The sequence below is a fragment of the Amblyraja radiata genome, chromosome 17 (genome assembly GCF_010909765.2).
Source record: "Amblyraja radiata isolate CabotCenter1 chromosome 17, sAmbRad1.1.pri, whole genome shotgun sequence".
NCBI lineage: Eukaryota > Metazoa > Chordata > Chondrichthyes > Rajiformes > Rajidae > Amblyraja > Amblyraja radiata.
Genome location: NC_045972.1, coordinates 10,198,974 through 10,214,534, shown reverse-complemented (window position 1 = coordinate 10,214,534; position 15,561 = coordinate 10,198,974). Strand labels below are relative to the sequence as shown.

At 42.3% G+C, this 15,561-nt stretch overlaps 1 protein-coding gene across 1 annotated transcript; it reads left to right on the top strand.

The window, feature by feature from the left end:
* Nucleotides 1–6: 6 nt before the first annotated feature.
* On the top strand, nt 7–14,214 carry psmd7 (proteasome 26S subunit, non-ATPase 7). Its single transcript, XM_033035742.1, has 7 exons — nt 7–192; nt 6,658–6,749; nt 7,320–7,412; nt 7,948–8,045; nt 9,529–9,609; nt 12,891–12,982; nt 13,586–14,214. Exons 1-7 carry the CDS (start codon nt 119–121, stop codon nt 14,010–14,012), a joined length of 957 nt encoding a protein of 318 aa, XP_032891633.1. The 5' UTR covers nt 7–118; the 3' UTR covers nt 14,013–14,214.
* The last annotated feature ends 1,347 nt before the right edge of the window (nt 14,215–15,561 follow it).

Below are 15,561 nucleotides of genomic sequence, written 5' to 3'. Positions count from 1 at the left end.
GGGGCACGGCCGGAAGTCAGGCCCCGGCTCCCGGACCGCTTCCGGTGAGTGAGTCTCTCTCTCTCTCTCTCGCTCCCCTGTCCGCGGCCGCGATTCATTCTCGACCCGATCGCACACAATGCCCGATTCTGTGGTGGAGAAGGTGGTCGTTCACCCGTTAGTGCTGCTGAGCGTCGTGGATCATTTCAACAGGTGAGGCGGCGGCGAGCCGCGTCTGGGGCCGGCTGCTGGGGACACTTTAGTTGCACTCGGGGCTGGTTCAGGCCCGGCCTTACCCTGCTGAGTCACATTGACAGCCCTTCTTCTCCCAGTGCTCATTCCTAATCCCAACTTGCAGTTTACACCCACAACTATTGTTTTCCATTTTAAACGCGACTCTTGTTATCATGCAACCATTGAATCTTACACTACCAGTTAGATTTCACATTTTGAGTGCAATGTAACCAAAATCCTTTATGCCCAGCCTGATCCATGATCCAGTCATTTGATTCTTAGCAAGAAAATAACACAATCCAATCGTTGAAGTGTTATCGTGAAAATAGCATTGATTTCCTCATCAAATATTGTAAATTCTATTTTTTAATTTAAAAATATGGATCTGCACAGTAGCGTTTGCGTATATCTTGTTTATGTCTAAAACACACTTTATTTCAAAATCACTCACTGAAATTGATACCTCCCTGCAGAATGGAAAATTCGAAGTGCTGATCACACACAGTTGACATTTGTCTAAAATTATTTCACATCTCTGGTATCCTCCAAAATCGTCTGAATTTATATTTGGAAGCCATGAGTAAAATCTAATTCTGTTTCATGGGTGATTATATATTGATAAAGTGGCGTTTCTCCCCTGTTTGGAAAGGAAACCTTAGGCATCCATTGTTTTCTTATCGAAATATAAACTTTTTGTATATTTCCTCCAAGATATCAGATTACACATTAAATAGTGTATTGTTGCATCTTTTCAGTAAGAGCCAAAAATGAAGTCCATGCACTCAAATAGTAATGGGGATGAGGATTGTCACTGAGTGAAAGAAAGACCAGGAATAGGTCATACAGAAACCTGTACCGTCATTCAATATTATCCTTTAATTCCCCGGAACAGCTTAGTAAACCTTTGTTGTAACAGTCTCCAATGCACATAGATCTGCTCTGAACTAAGACCAAAACTTTCTGTCGCAATGCAAACGTGGTCTCACCAATATTGTGTGATTAGCCAATCTTCTCTCCTTGCTAATATGTATTGTATCTATGTATCAACTTATTAAATATCATTTTGAAATTCAAATGTCTGCAGGTTTCCTTTTACCCAGCCTGCCATCTGCATCCTCAAGGAATTCTATTTTGAAAGTCTGAAATGTGATGCCAGATGAATGGGATATAGGTGGAATGGGGCAGCGGGGGAGGGGAAAGAATGGCAGGATAGTTGAAATGAGTACACATCAAGGTCGAGCACAGTTGTTGGTTACTACCTAAAATTAGATAATTCAATGCTCGTAGGTCGTAAGCTTACCTCTGTCCCTTCCAGGTTTGCTTCTGCTTCAAATGTCACACTTTTTTCAGCCTTTTGTCTTTGTTTAATCTCTAGCCTTTGTCCACCCATCTGCCAATTAAAACGTATCCACCTATCACTTTCCTGGCTTTCTCCCACCTCCAGCTTCCTCCCCCCTACAATCAGTCGGAGGAAGTGTCCCAACCTGAAACGTTGCCTTTCTACATCCTCCAGAGATGCTGCCTGACCACCTTTGAATCACTCCAGTACTATGTGTCTTTATTTCCTCATTGATCAGTTCAGTGAGCTAAACTGTGATTCAGCCTCTCCAGCATTCAGTTATATTGATTATCTTGATCAAACCTTTTTTTAACCTAATATAAAACATTTCAAATGTTGGGTCGATGTAGCTCCATATTTCCACTACCTGTTGTATGGAGAAGTCTTTTCAGGCATCATTAGTACTAGTGAATGATTCACAGGGCCCTCCATAATGTTTGGGACAAAGACCTATCATTTATTTATTTGCCTCTGTACTCCATAATTTGAGATTTGTAATAGAAAAAAATCACATGTGGTTAAAGTGCACATTGTCAGATTTTATTAAAGGGTATTTTTATACATTTTGGTTTCACCATGTAGAAATTACAGCTGTGCTAATACATGGACCCCCATTTCAGGGCACCATAATGTATGGGACACATGGCTTCACAGGCGTTTGTAATTGCTCAGGTGTGTTTAATTGCCTCCTTAATGCAGGTATAAGAGAGCTCTCAGTGCCTAGTCTTTCCTCCAGTCTTTCCATCACCTTTGGAAACTTTCATTGCTGTTTATCAACATGAGGACCAAATTTGTGCCAATGAGTCAAAGAAGCCATTATGAGACTGGGAAGCAAGAATAAAACTGTTAGAGACATCAGCCAAACCTTAGACTTACCAAAATCAACCGTTTTGAATATCATTAAGAAGAAAGAGAGCGCTGGTAAGTTATTAATCGCAAAGGGACAGGCAGACCAAGGAAGACCTCCACAGTTGATGACAGAAGAATTCTGAAGAAATCCCCAAACACCTGTCCGACAGAGCAGAAACTCTCTTCAGGAATCAGGTGTGGATTTGTCAATGACCACAGTCCGCAGAGGACTCATGAACAGAAATACAGAGATTACACTGCAAGATGCAAAACCACTGGTTAGCTGCAAAAATAGGATAACCAGATTACAGTTTGCCAAGAAATACTTAAAAGGGCAACCACAGTTCTGAAAAAAGGTCTTGTGGACAGATGAGAGGAAGATTAACATATCAGAGTGATGGCAAGAGCTCCGCGAAAATTGTGTGTGTTTTTAACTTTCATGTTCCTTTTTAACTTATTTCTAAGTTCTAACTCCCTAGTACTAATGAAGTATGGCAGGGAAACCCTTTTAAATCTAAACTCTAGGGCAAACGGAGACTTTTTAAATGCTGTACTTACTGATCCAGCATGGCCAGCAGAGATCAACAGAAGCTACTGCAGCAACAATGGGAGCTCGGCTACAAGGAAAACCTGGAGAAAACATCGAGGTAAGCGGGGGGGGGGAGATTCGGAATAGGCTGAGAGCCCAAGCCTTTCGTCCCCCTCTGCCCAGCATTCTTCTGGTGAATGTCCTGTCCCTGGAAAACAAGCAGGATGACCTCAGGGCGAGGATCAGATTCCAGTGGGACATAAGGGACTGCAACATCCTCTGCCTGACTGAAACATGGCTGACCTCACTGATTCCGGATCAGGTAATCTGCCCAACCGAGTCCTTCACTGGCCATCGTGCTGACAGAACAGAAGCATCTGGGAAATCCAAGGGTGGAGGAGTCTGCTTCATGACCAATAACAACTGGTGCAACCCTGGAAATATCAAGATGCTTTCACGTTCCTGCTCGCTGGACCTAGAGCACCTGACAATCTCATGTCGCCCATTCTACCTTCCCCGGGAGTTTAGCTCAGTGATCATCACAGCCGTCTACATTCCACCACAGGCGGACACCGACGTGGCACTATCGGCCCTACACGATGTGCTCTGTCGACATCAAAACAAGTACCCGGATGCGGCTATGGTGGTGGCTGGAGATTTTAATAAATCAAATCTCAAGAAGGTCATGCCGTACTTCTACCAACACATCACGTGTGCCACCAGGGGGGAGAGAACATTGGACCACTGCTATACGCCGTTCCAGAAGGGCTACAAGGCCGTTTCACTCCCTCCCCTAGGAAAATCTGACCACGCTGCTATTTTCCTGCTGCCGGAGTATAAACAGAGGATAGTTCGGGAAGCGGTAGAGATGAGGGACGTAAAGCGGTGGTCCGACCAGTCAGAGGCCATGCTGCAAGATGCACTGAGCGACTGGAATATGTTCCAAACAAATTCCAGTGACGTCAGTGAGTTCGCGGAAGCAGTCACCGACTTCATCGCAACAATAACCGACAAGATCGTCCCCATGGTAAGGGTAAACACCTTTCCGAATCAAAAACCCTGGGTAGACAGGTCCATTCGTGTTGCCTTGAATGCTCGCACCGCTGCCTACAACTCGGGCCTGGCATCAGGAAACATGGACGTCTACAAGGTAGAGTCCTACCGACTACGAAGGGGGTGAAGGACGCAAAAAGGAGGTACAGGGACAAGATGGAATCACAGATGGAGCAGCAGGACACCAGACGCCTGTGGCAGGGGCTACGGACTGTAACCAACTACCGGAGCACCCCACCCTCATCCGCAAGTGCCGGCACCTCACTAGCTGATGACCTGAACTCCTTTTATGCTAGTTTCGAGATAGGCAACACCACCCCAGGTCTGCCGACTATCGACAATACCGCCAGCGGGCTGGCTAACGAAGTTGAAGGGAGGAATGTGCACACATTCTCGCTGTCCGAGCACGATGTGAGGAGGGCTCTGACACGTGTGAACACGAGGAAAGCTGCAGGTCCCGATGGCATCTCGGGCCGAGTACTCAAGTCCTGTGCTACGCAGCTAGCTCCGGTGCTCACTACAATATTCAACCTCTCCCTGGACAAGTCCGTGGTCCCTGCCTGCTTCAAAAAATCCATCATTGTACCGGTACCAAAAAATGCCTCCCCAGCCTGTCTGAATGACTACCCTCCGGTGGCCCTCACCTCGGTAGTCATTAAATGCTTTGAGAGGCTGGTGAAGAAACACATCTGCACCTTCCTCCCTCGCAACATGGACCCGTTACAATTCGCATACCATCCGAACAGACCCACGGACGATGCGGTCTCCCAGGTTTTGCACACCGCTCTCTCTCATCTTGACAACCAGAAGGGGGGCTACGTGAGGATGCTGTTCATAGACTTCAGTTAAGCCTTCAACACGATAGTCCCCACCAGACTGGCCGAGAAGCTACTGGAATTAGGGCTCAACACCCCCCTGTGTGCCTGGGCCCTGGACTTTCTCACCGCCAGGCCCCAGGTAGTCAAGATGGGAGGGAATACGTCGAAGTCCCTCACCCTGAGCACAGGATCCCCCCAGGGTTGTGTCCTCAGCCCCCTATTGTACTCCCTGTACACACATGACTGTGTGGCTAGGTTAAGCTCCAACTCAATAATCAAGTTTGCTGATGACCCGGTGGTGGTGGGCCTGATCTCAGACAACGATGAGAAGGCCTACCAGGAGGAGGTGGCTGATCTGGCACTCTGGTGTCAGGACAACAGCCTCCTCTTGAACATCAAAAAAACTAAGGAGCTGATCGTGGACTTTAGGAGGGCACATCATCCGAGGACGTACACACCATTGAGGATAAATGGGGATACTGTGGATAGGGTGAGCTGTTTTAAATACCTGGGAGTCCACATCTCTGAGGATATGACATGGACATCACACGCCGCAGCACTCGTGAGTAAGGCAAGGCAGCGCCTTTACCACCTCAGGCAATTGAGGAAATTCAGAGTGTCTCCGAGGATCCTCCAGTGCTTCTACTCAGCGGCTGTGGAAAGCATCTTGTCCGGAAATATTACAATCTGGTTTGGGAATTGCTCTGCCCAGGACAAGAAGGCTCTGCAGAGAGTAGTGCGTTCGGCCGAACGCACTATGGGAACTTCACTCGCCCCTCTGCAGGAACTATACATCAGGAGGTGCAACTCCAGAACCAATAAGATCATGGGAGACCCCTTCCACCCCTGCAACGGACTGTTCCAGCTGCTACGGTCAGGCAAACGCCTCCGTTGCCATGCTGTGAGAACGGAGAGGTTGAGAAGAAGTTTCTTCCCAGAGGCCATTAGGACTGTAAACTCCTATCTCACCAGGGACTAACTTTACTGTACCACTCTCCTGCTTTTTTTTAAATTGCTGTTTTTTTCCCTTTTCCCTTCCGCCCACAATATTTAATATGTAAAAGAATATGTGATTCTGTTCCATTCTGTTTGTAGTTTGTTTGGTTGTTTGTTTGTTTGTTTTTTGCACAAAGTCCGCGAGCATTGCCACTTTTCATTTCACTGCGCATCTCGTATGTGTATTTGACGAATAAACTTGACTTGACTTGAAATGGGGAGTCTATGTATAAACACTGCTGTAATTTCTACATGGTGAAACCAAAATGTATAAAAATGGCCTTTATTAAAATCTGATTGTGCACTTTAACCACGTGATTTTTTTCTATTACAAATCTCAAATTGTGGAGTACAGAGGCAAATAAATAAATGATGGGTCTTTGACCCAAACATTATGGAGGGCACTGTAGCTCAAATCTCCTCCTGCCTTCTTGATCTGGACTCCTGTCCTGTCCCATTTCTATTTTGTGACTGTACATCTAACATGTACCTATCCCACTCATGATGGACAACTGGAAATAATTACAGAATTAATTTTGAATGTAGACCAGACATCTGGAATTAAATAAATTAAACTTCAATACTACATTGAACAGTTTGGTGAAGAACATGCTGTAGTTAAGGTTAACAAAATAGATAAATAAGTGAGAAGTTAAAAGGAATAAAGCTCCACTGATTTTCCGGCAATTTGTGGCACCCACTTTAATCCAGACAAAATGTCTACATCATCGGGACTTCCACGCTGATCGATGTGTCAAATTTTGCTTTGACCTGGAATTTTTTAAGACATGGTATTAGAGTTTTTAGTTTATTAGTGGCATTTTTATGAAGAATCATTTATAATTTATTTTAATATTTAGAATAGGAAAAGTTGGAAATCAAAAACGAGTGGTTGGAGTGTTGCTGGGTTCTTGGCACAAAAAGATACTTGATGTTTCCAACAGTTTTGCAGGTAAGAATTAACATTTGTGAGTAGAATTGTTACAGATCACCAATCATTCATTATTTGAAGTAAATTCCTTGCAACATTGATTTGTTACACCTCACTTGGGCGTAAGTAAATATTGCTCGACTTGAGTGTTGGTGTCGGTAGCATAGTTCCTTAACTGCAGAAATTGATTTTTCTATTTCATACTATAAAGACAAAATTAATCTCAATGTTGATAAACAGATGGCATATAATGTACCTGTAAGTAAGCTGCTTGTATTGTTTAGTACTAGTATTGTTTAGTAACTAGTAATCATTAAAAAAAAAATTTTTAAAGGAAAAATCATTGTTTTATATTTGTTTTTGGATTATTATACAATTGGCCAGTTAAATAATAAGCAATAATGCACATTTTGAAATTCGTTACATTTTTGCGAGTTGTTGTGTTATGAGAGTAAATGGTTATCTTTGCAACTTGCACAAAGAAGGAAATCCACAAATTATATGACAGATATGACAGTTAGAGGTTATCTTTTAGTTTTTATGTATTTCAGAAGCTCTTCATTTTTGAACATTTCTTTATTTCCATTTTAGTCCCATTCGATGAAGATGAGAAAGATGATTCAGTGTGGTTCCTGGATCATGATTATTTGGAGAACATGTATGGGATGTTTAAAAAAGTGAATGGTAAGATTCCTGACTTAAATCCCTTTAGTTTTATAGTTTACATTAAAACGATATTCCAGAAGAGTAACTTTGCATATTATTTTGTAATGCACAAATACCAGAAAGGTTTTCCCTGAAATCAAGTTTGTCGCTTTCTCCTCTCTTGTGAGGCACTTTCATTAGGTAAATACTGTGAAAATGTTTCCCTTTGGGGTAAATAGTATAGGAATATGTGGCAAATGTTATGCTTTGACAAAGAAAAGGAACTGTCTAATGTCAGATTATGTTGCAGAGATCAGGTATGCTATCAAAATTGGCAGAAATCTTCTACTTAAAATCTGCATTTACTTTTCTTAGAAAAATCAATTAAAATTATATGAAATATTCTTAAATCTTGTTGCTTAATTGACATCAGTCATGTTTCCTGTTTTTTAAAAGAGAGATTATGTTAATGTTTTCTCATTCCCAATACTGTTTAATCAATGCAATGAGTGCATTAGCTATTGTCTTAACATTTATTGACTTGCATTTTAATGGGTGTTTATCTACCTGTCAGCTAGGGAAAGGATCGTTGGATGGTACCACACTGGACCCAAGTTGCACAAAAACGACATTGCCATCAATGAACTTATGAAACGATACTGTCCTAATTCCGTAAGGTTTTAGATTTTCTATTTTTAAATAACTTAAGAACTTAATGGTAAAATGCACTATTTGACAAAGCATATCAAGCATTTGTTTTGTATGCCAATCTAAATTGTTTCATAGCATATAGCTTTTTAAAAATGATTTAACGGGTTTTTTCAATACATTGCATTCTGTTATTTTGTGGTGTTGCTTTTCTTTTTGAAAATGAAATCTCTTAATTGGTGACTGGTTTGACAATTTAATTTTAATCCATATATTTTTGTAGTGATATATTTTTCACATCAAAGAGCTGGGTCTTGCTCAAACCCACTGTGTAAATGGAAGTGTGCATGCCTGTATGTGTTTCTATGACATTTCAGTTCAACAAAAAAAAATGTTTGCTATGCAGCATTTCACCAGCGTTTTCTGTACGGTCATTGTCTATCTGTTTGTGTGTTGGGTCAGGTAAACAATTTGGAATGAGATTAATATCCTGTGTATTTAAGGATTAATTGTTATTTTAATTATTTAAGATTATCAAGCATTTGCATTCTTTAAATACAAGAATTGAATAGCATGTGGATCAAAGTGAACGTGTGGCAGCCACTTTGATTTAAATGGGTTTGAGATTAAAATGGAGTAATAACCTGACTGGGACAAATAACAGGCAGTGCAGTGGCACACTGTTAGTCCAGGGGCCTGGTTCCATCCTCACTTCAGTTGCTGTTTGTGTAGTGTTTGTACATTCTACTTGTGACCACATGGGCTTTCACCTGAGTTTTAGATTTCAACCCACATCCCAACAATTTGCTGGTAGGTTCACTGCCTACTGTAATTTACTCTTAGTATAGATAAATGGCAAATGAATCAAAGGGGAGTTGATGGGATCATGAAAGAGAATAATAGGGCTACAATGCAAATGAGACTGATGGAATTGTTATTCTGTAGTGAGCCTGGATCTTCACTAAATGACTTCTTGTGCTACAATAAGTAGGCAAGGTGGAAACAAAAATGAAAAGATTAGGTATCAAAATGTTTCATTGAAGTTTTATACTGCAAGTAGTTAGGACAGACAAGAGACTGCAGATACTAGAACCTTAAACAAAAAATAAAGTGCTGGAGGATTGATCAGTCTGAAAAAGGGTCCCAACCTAGATGGTTGTCTGTCCATTTCCCTCCACAGATGTTGCCTGGCCAACTGAGTTTCTCCAGCACTTTGTTTTTTTACTGCAAATAGTTTGTTTCTTGTAAATTTAATCTGACTGGAATTTAAAAAGTTTATGGAAAAGGAATGCTAGAGACAGTTCCCTAAATTTCTGTTTTGAGATTCATTTGCAACACTTGTGAAGAATATGAAACATCATCATAGATGGGCAATTGACTTTATGATTTTAATAATTTCCAACATGGATGCTTATTAACATGAAAAGAAAAAAATGTTATTGTTGAATTTACTGAAATATAAATAATATACACCCTCAAGATTGAAGCTGTAAATTCTGTTTTTTAGGTTTTAGTCATCACTGATGTGAAGCCTAAAGATTTGGGACTACCGACAGAAGCTTACATTTCAGTGGAGGAAGTTCATGATGTAAGTGATGCTTCATGGCTTCTATAGAAACCCTTTAAATATTATGAATCATTTTGTTGCAAGTTTCTTTGTAAGGTGAATCCAACTGAAATTTGGGATCTAAACTGCTGAAATAGATTTGAAAAATGTTCCTAATTGATATCAAAATTTATTCAATTTCCAGTGGCAAATAAACTTGAACTTAATGTGGAGAACAATGAACTTGTGGAATTCTTATCTGAGAAGGAAGTGGAGGCCAAATCAGTTAATATATTTTAGAACTAGTTGATTTTTAAACACAAAGAGCATCAAGGGACCTGGGGAAGGTGAGAGAGGAGGGATATGGCATTAAGACGGAGGTATCAACCCTAATCCTGTTTCTAATTATCGTACTTCCTGGCAATGAAGACGCACCTCCCTTTTGAGTTGCTAAATTTTGAAAAAAGGCTGGCGGGACATGGAATTTCTCACGCTCAAAAAAATAAAATAAGAAAGAAAGTAACAATTCAATTTGCCCAAGGCTTCCAGATCTCCTCCATTCTGAATGACTGAATGGGTGGGGGGGTGGAGGGTGACGGCAGGTGGAGAGATGGTGGGAAAAACGGGAGCACACCGGGCGACAAGTTGAATCAGTTGTGATCTTATTGAATGACAATACTAGTTCAATGGTCCAATTGGGGGGGGAGTTCCTTTCACAGCGTATGGGGAGTCTGGCCCGGGTCAGCACGGGCAGGAGCGTTGAGAAGGAGGGGGTCAGGGATCATGCCAGCAACTCACTCACCGCTGCCGCGGAGCTCCGGGTGCGGAGCCACCGCATTGTGGCCGGGCAGGGAAGTAGCTCGGGTGGCTGCGAGCAGCTGCTGTTCCTTATATTCCGACTGCCACCAGGAGCAGGACATGGCCTCACTTGCTGCGCTGGGTGACACTGCATGGCGTTCACTGGCCGATCCGTGTCTATCAATGTAGACCGGATAGTGAGGGGACCAGCTCAAGAGCAAAGATCATAGAGCAGAGCGGGTCAGCGGGCGATGGAGCTTACTCCTGTGTCAGCACGATCAAGGGACCAATTGAGGTTACTCGCGCTGACACAGGAGTAAGCTCCACAACCTGCTGTCCTGTTATCCATCGCCCGCTGACCCTCTCCGCTCTATGATCTTTGCTCTTGAGCTGGTCCCCTCACTGTCCAGTCTACATTGAAAGACACGGACCGGGCAGTGAATGCCATGCAGTGTCACCTAGCGCAGCAAGTGAGGCCATGTCCTGTTCAAAGGTTATTTAATGGTCACATACACCTAGGTGTAGTGAAGTGAAATGCTTCTTGCCAGTGCAGCACATAAAGAAAGAATACAGACATAACATTAATAAGAGATTTAAACATAAAGAACATCCCCCCACAATGGTTCCCATTATGAGGGAAGGCACAATGTCCAGTCCCCAACCCCAGTTCACCCATAGTCGGGCCTATTGAGGCCTCCACAGTTGCCTCCACGGAGTTGCCTCCACGGAGACCCGATGTTCCAGGCCGTAAAGTACAGCGACGCTGCCCGCGGCCGGCCGCTCCACAGTCCCGCAGCTCCGCGATGTTTTTCTCGGCGGTCTTCAGCTCACCGGAGCTCCAGCGCGGCGACCCGGGCAAGGCATCGCCCTCTCCGCTCCGCGTTAGCGCTCCAGCGCTGTGCCGCTGCCGAAGCCGTGGTTCTGGGCGGTCCCCGACAGGAAACGCCGCTCCAGGCCCGCTGGTAGGCCGCGAGGACGGGTCGAAAACTGCAGCCCGGAGAAAAGCCGCCTCTCCGACCAGGTAGGGACCCTGAAAGGTAGTTTCCCCCTTCCCCCCTACCCCCCACATAAAAAAGTCTAGAACTCCAGAAACAAAAACACTTTAACTAACTAAAAATAAAAAAAAGAGATGAAAAGACGGACAGCTGCTGGCTGGGCAGCCATACACAGGACAGCGCCCCCCGACAATTGGAATTTAAGGAACGGCGGCCGCTCACAGCCACCCGAGCTACTCCCCTCCCCTGCCTGGAGCGCTGCGCGGCAGCATTGAGTGAGTGAATTGCTGGCATGATCCCTGACCCCCTCCTCTCAACGCTCCTGCCTGTGCTGACCCTGTGCTGTGAAAGGATCTCCCTTCACCCCCCCCCCAGTGTCGCTGTCCTTTTACAGCCGCTTCCCATAAGCTGCCAGCAATGAGGGATAGACTTGATTGTTCCTCAGTACAGCAACATCGTTCTTGATGTTGCTGTACTGAGGGATAACCAAGTCTATCTCTCTTGGCTAACAACCTAACCTTCGGTCTCCATAACGCAGGTAAATTTTCGTGCCTTATTTTTGGGTAAAAAATAGTGTCTTCATTGCCGGGAAATACAGTAATAATAGTGGAACTGACCACAGGAGCCAAATGGAAACACAAGAAACTGCAGATGTTGGAATCTGAACCAATAAACAATCTGTTGGAAGAATGTGGCAGGAACAACTTCTTTGGGTTGAAAGAAATGTTTGAAAACCTGCATTAGGAATCGCCGAATGGCCAATTCCTGTTCCTATTCATAGTCTTGCTGAATTGCAGCACAGGCTTGAAGTGCTGATTGGCCTACCTCTAATCTATATATCCATGCATTTAGGACTCTGCTTACAATCACTGACTTCAGCATTTAGTCAGCTGTCTTGATCTGCTTTCATGGCACAATGACATTTCTTTTGGTAATGCTCCAGTGAAGCGCCTTGAAACATATTTTACTTCAAAAAGGTGAAAAATGCTGGTTGTTTTTGAATTTCCTTGCCTTGGTACTATTGTGGACATGACTCTGATCAATATCTTTTCTCTTCTAGATAAGTTACTTACATTTTACTTGGCCATCACTTCAAATTCTTTAGTTCAGGTGCCTCTCGATTTACCAAGAAAGAACAAAGACGTTGGGGTACTCCTTTTGGTTTTTGCTCAAGCAATATTTGGAATCCCACAGTCCTTTATTTTTGTCCCAATCCAATGCACTGGATCAGAAATTACTCTGTTCATCTTTTGTAAGTGAAATTGATGAAGGGGTAAAATGATTTAGACAGATTGTACTGTAATCTGTCATTTATCTGGGCCTAAGTGTAAACCACATGCATTTGGGCAGGACCCGTGTTGAATGCTGATCCATATAGGATATCAAGAATTAAGTGGAAATATTAAAAAGTAAAATAAATTTAGTACAATAGGTGTGCTCACCTAAAACTTCACCAGATCCAATGTGACTGCAAAAGAGAACTGATAAATGACTGTTAAATTCACTATTTATTGTGTGATCTCTCTTCAGGATGGAACTCCAACATCCAAAACATTTGAACACGTAACTAGTGAAATAGGAGCAGAAGAGGCTGAAGAAGTTGGAGTGGAGCATTTGCTACGGTAAACTGTCAATCTTTCCCTAAAATCCTTGCTCTTGGGCAAAATCATGGGCTTGTTTCCTTTTGTACAACTATGAGACACCGAAGACCATTTGGCTTGTGATGATGATAGCTAAAGAATTAATTTTGCCTAGTTTTACTTTGACTTCCCAATGGATGGCAAACGTTACCTGGTGTTCGTGGAATGTAAATAAATGTGCAACTTGAGACTGCTGGTAACGTTTTGTTTAATAATTTGATGTGCAACTAACTGTTTTATTGATCGACCGAATAGTACCATGATATATTTTGATTTTGTTAATTCCCGCCAGAGATGGAATTGCAGTGTTTTGAAGACGATGGAGGGATATGGACCTAACACGGGCAGGTGGGACTATTGTAGCTGGGACATGTTGGCCATTATGGGCAAGTTGGGCCAAAGGGCCTGTTTCCACACTATCACTCTATGACTCTATGTTTAATACTCTGTCAGTCAAGAACAATTTCATAATAGGTTCAATGCAGCTGTATTTTTATGGAATAAAATTTGGCCACTGTTATATCATGCTTAAAAAATATTACATGAGAATAAAGTTGTTTTTCTTTGCTTGTGTTACCATTACAGAGATATTAAAGATACTACAGTGGGAACACTGTCACAGCGAATCACAAACCAAGTGCATGGCCTCAAAGGGCTGAACTCAAAGATTTTAGAGATAAGGAATTACTTGGAGAAAGTGGCCACAGGAAAATTGCCCATCAACCATCAAATTATCTACCAGCTGCAGGATGTCTTCAATCTTCTACCCGATGTTAACCTGCAAGAGTTTGTGAAAGCTTTTTACCTGAAGACAAATGACCAGATGTTGGTGGTATATCTTGCATCACTTATTCGATCAGTGGTTGCTCTACACAACTTAATCAACAATAAAATTGCCAACCGAGATGCAGAAAAGAAGGAAGGGCAAGAAAAGGAAGAGGGGAAGAAAGAAAAGAAAGATGATAAAGAGAAAAGCGAATCAAAGAAGGAAGAAAAGAAAGACAAAAAATAAATTGTGCCGTGCATTTTTTTAAAAAGAAAAACAGAACTTCAGCAATACTTGGTATCGAGGGGGAATGTTATTATTTCGGTCTTCTGCAATAAAAGGGCCAAAATATCCAGCCATTGATGTGTTTGCATGGGGCAGTTTTCTGTATCTGTACAATGTACATGTTTAAAATCTTGAAACATTATAAATATTACTTTACTAATAATGTTATTCTAGGTCTTTTCATTTCTGTTTGCCTTGTGGTACTAAGAAGAATTAATGTCCAATTCTTCATATGTATCTAACCTAAAACAAATGTGTGCTATGTATGACTTAGCAATTGTGAATCAGCGAAAATGTATTTGCCCTTAAATCCATTGCCATAGGTGAGGTGCCAGAAGATGGTAGAGTGGATAATGTTGTACTTACATTTAAGAAAGACTGTAAGGAAAAAATCTGGGAACCACAGTTGGATGAGCCTTGAATCAGTGGTTAAGTTATTGGAGTGTATGCTGAGAGATAGGATTGACATGCATTTGGAAAGTCAAGGGCTGATTAGGGATAGCTAGCATGGTTTTGTGTGGGAAATTGTATCTCTTGAAGTTGATTGGATTTTTTGAAAAGGTGACCAAGAAGATTGATAAGGGCAGTGCACTAGATGTTGTGCATGGACTTTAGCAAAGCCTTTGACAAAGCACACTGATCTGGAAGGTTAGATCACATGTGATCCAGGGTGAGCTGGCCTGATTGGAAATAAAAATGGCTTGAAGGTAAGAGGCAAGGTGATGGTAGAAAGTTGTTTTTCAGATTGGAGGCCTGCAACAAGTTTTCTGTTCATTATTTAGATCAACGATTTGAATGCTAATGTAGTAGTAAGTTTTCTGTATGACACGAAAATTGGTGGTATACATATGAAGGAACTGCAGATGCTGGTTTACACAGAAGATAGACTAAAAATGCTGAAGTAACTCAGCGGGTCAGGCAGCATCTCTGGAGAAAAGGAATATGTGATGTTTTGGGTCGAGACCCTTCAGGTATAATGGACAGTGAACAAATTACAATTAAAATGAGATCTTGATCAACTAGGCTAATGGTTTGGGGAATGGCAGATGAAGTTTAATTCAAATATGTGCAAGGTTTTGGGAGACATGGATGTAAATAGTAGGGCCCTGAGAGTGTTGTACACAGAAATCTAGGGTTACAGGTGTATAATTGCATGGACGTGGACACAGGTGGTGAAGAAGGCATTTGGCACATTTACCTTCATTGGTCAGGGTATGAGTCCGGACATCATGTTATGGCTACATTTGAGTACTGTGCACAGTCTCGTCACCCTGCTATTGAAAGGCCGTTGTTAAACGGTGAAAAACAATTGACGTGAAATTTTCTGGGTCTACAGGGTTTGAGTTGTAATGAGAGGCTGGATAGGCAGGTTCCGCTTCCATGTTGTATATAACTCCAATTTGAAAATATTGCAGGGAGAGTTGATAGCTGGCTGCCTATAGATGGAGTGTATTCAGATTTCCAAAAACCATTTGACAAGTGCCACATGGCTGATGCATAAATTGAAACC

Bases quoted from the DNA above. Each gene is read 5' to 3' on its own strand.
- psmd7 (XM_033035742.1), top strand. From the start codon at position 119: ATGCCCGATTCTGTGGTGGAGAAGGTGGTCGTTCACCCGTTAGTGCTG. The intron at 6,750-7,319 runs GTAAGAATTAAC...TTTCCATTTTAG, and splicing joins TGTTTCCAACAGTTTTGCAG to TCCCATTCGATGAAGATGAG. The intron at 9,610-12,890 runs GTAAGTGATGCT...ATCTCTCTTCAG, and splicing joins CAGTGGAGGAAGTTCATGAT to GATGGAACTCCAACATCCAA.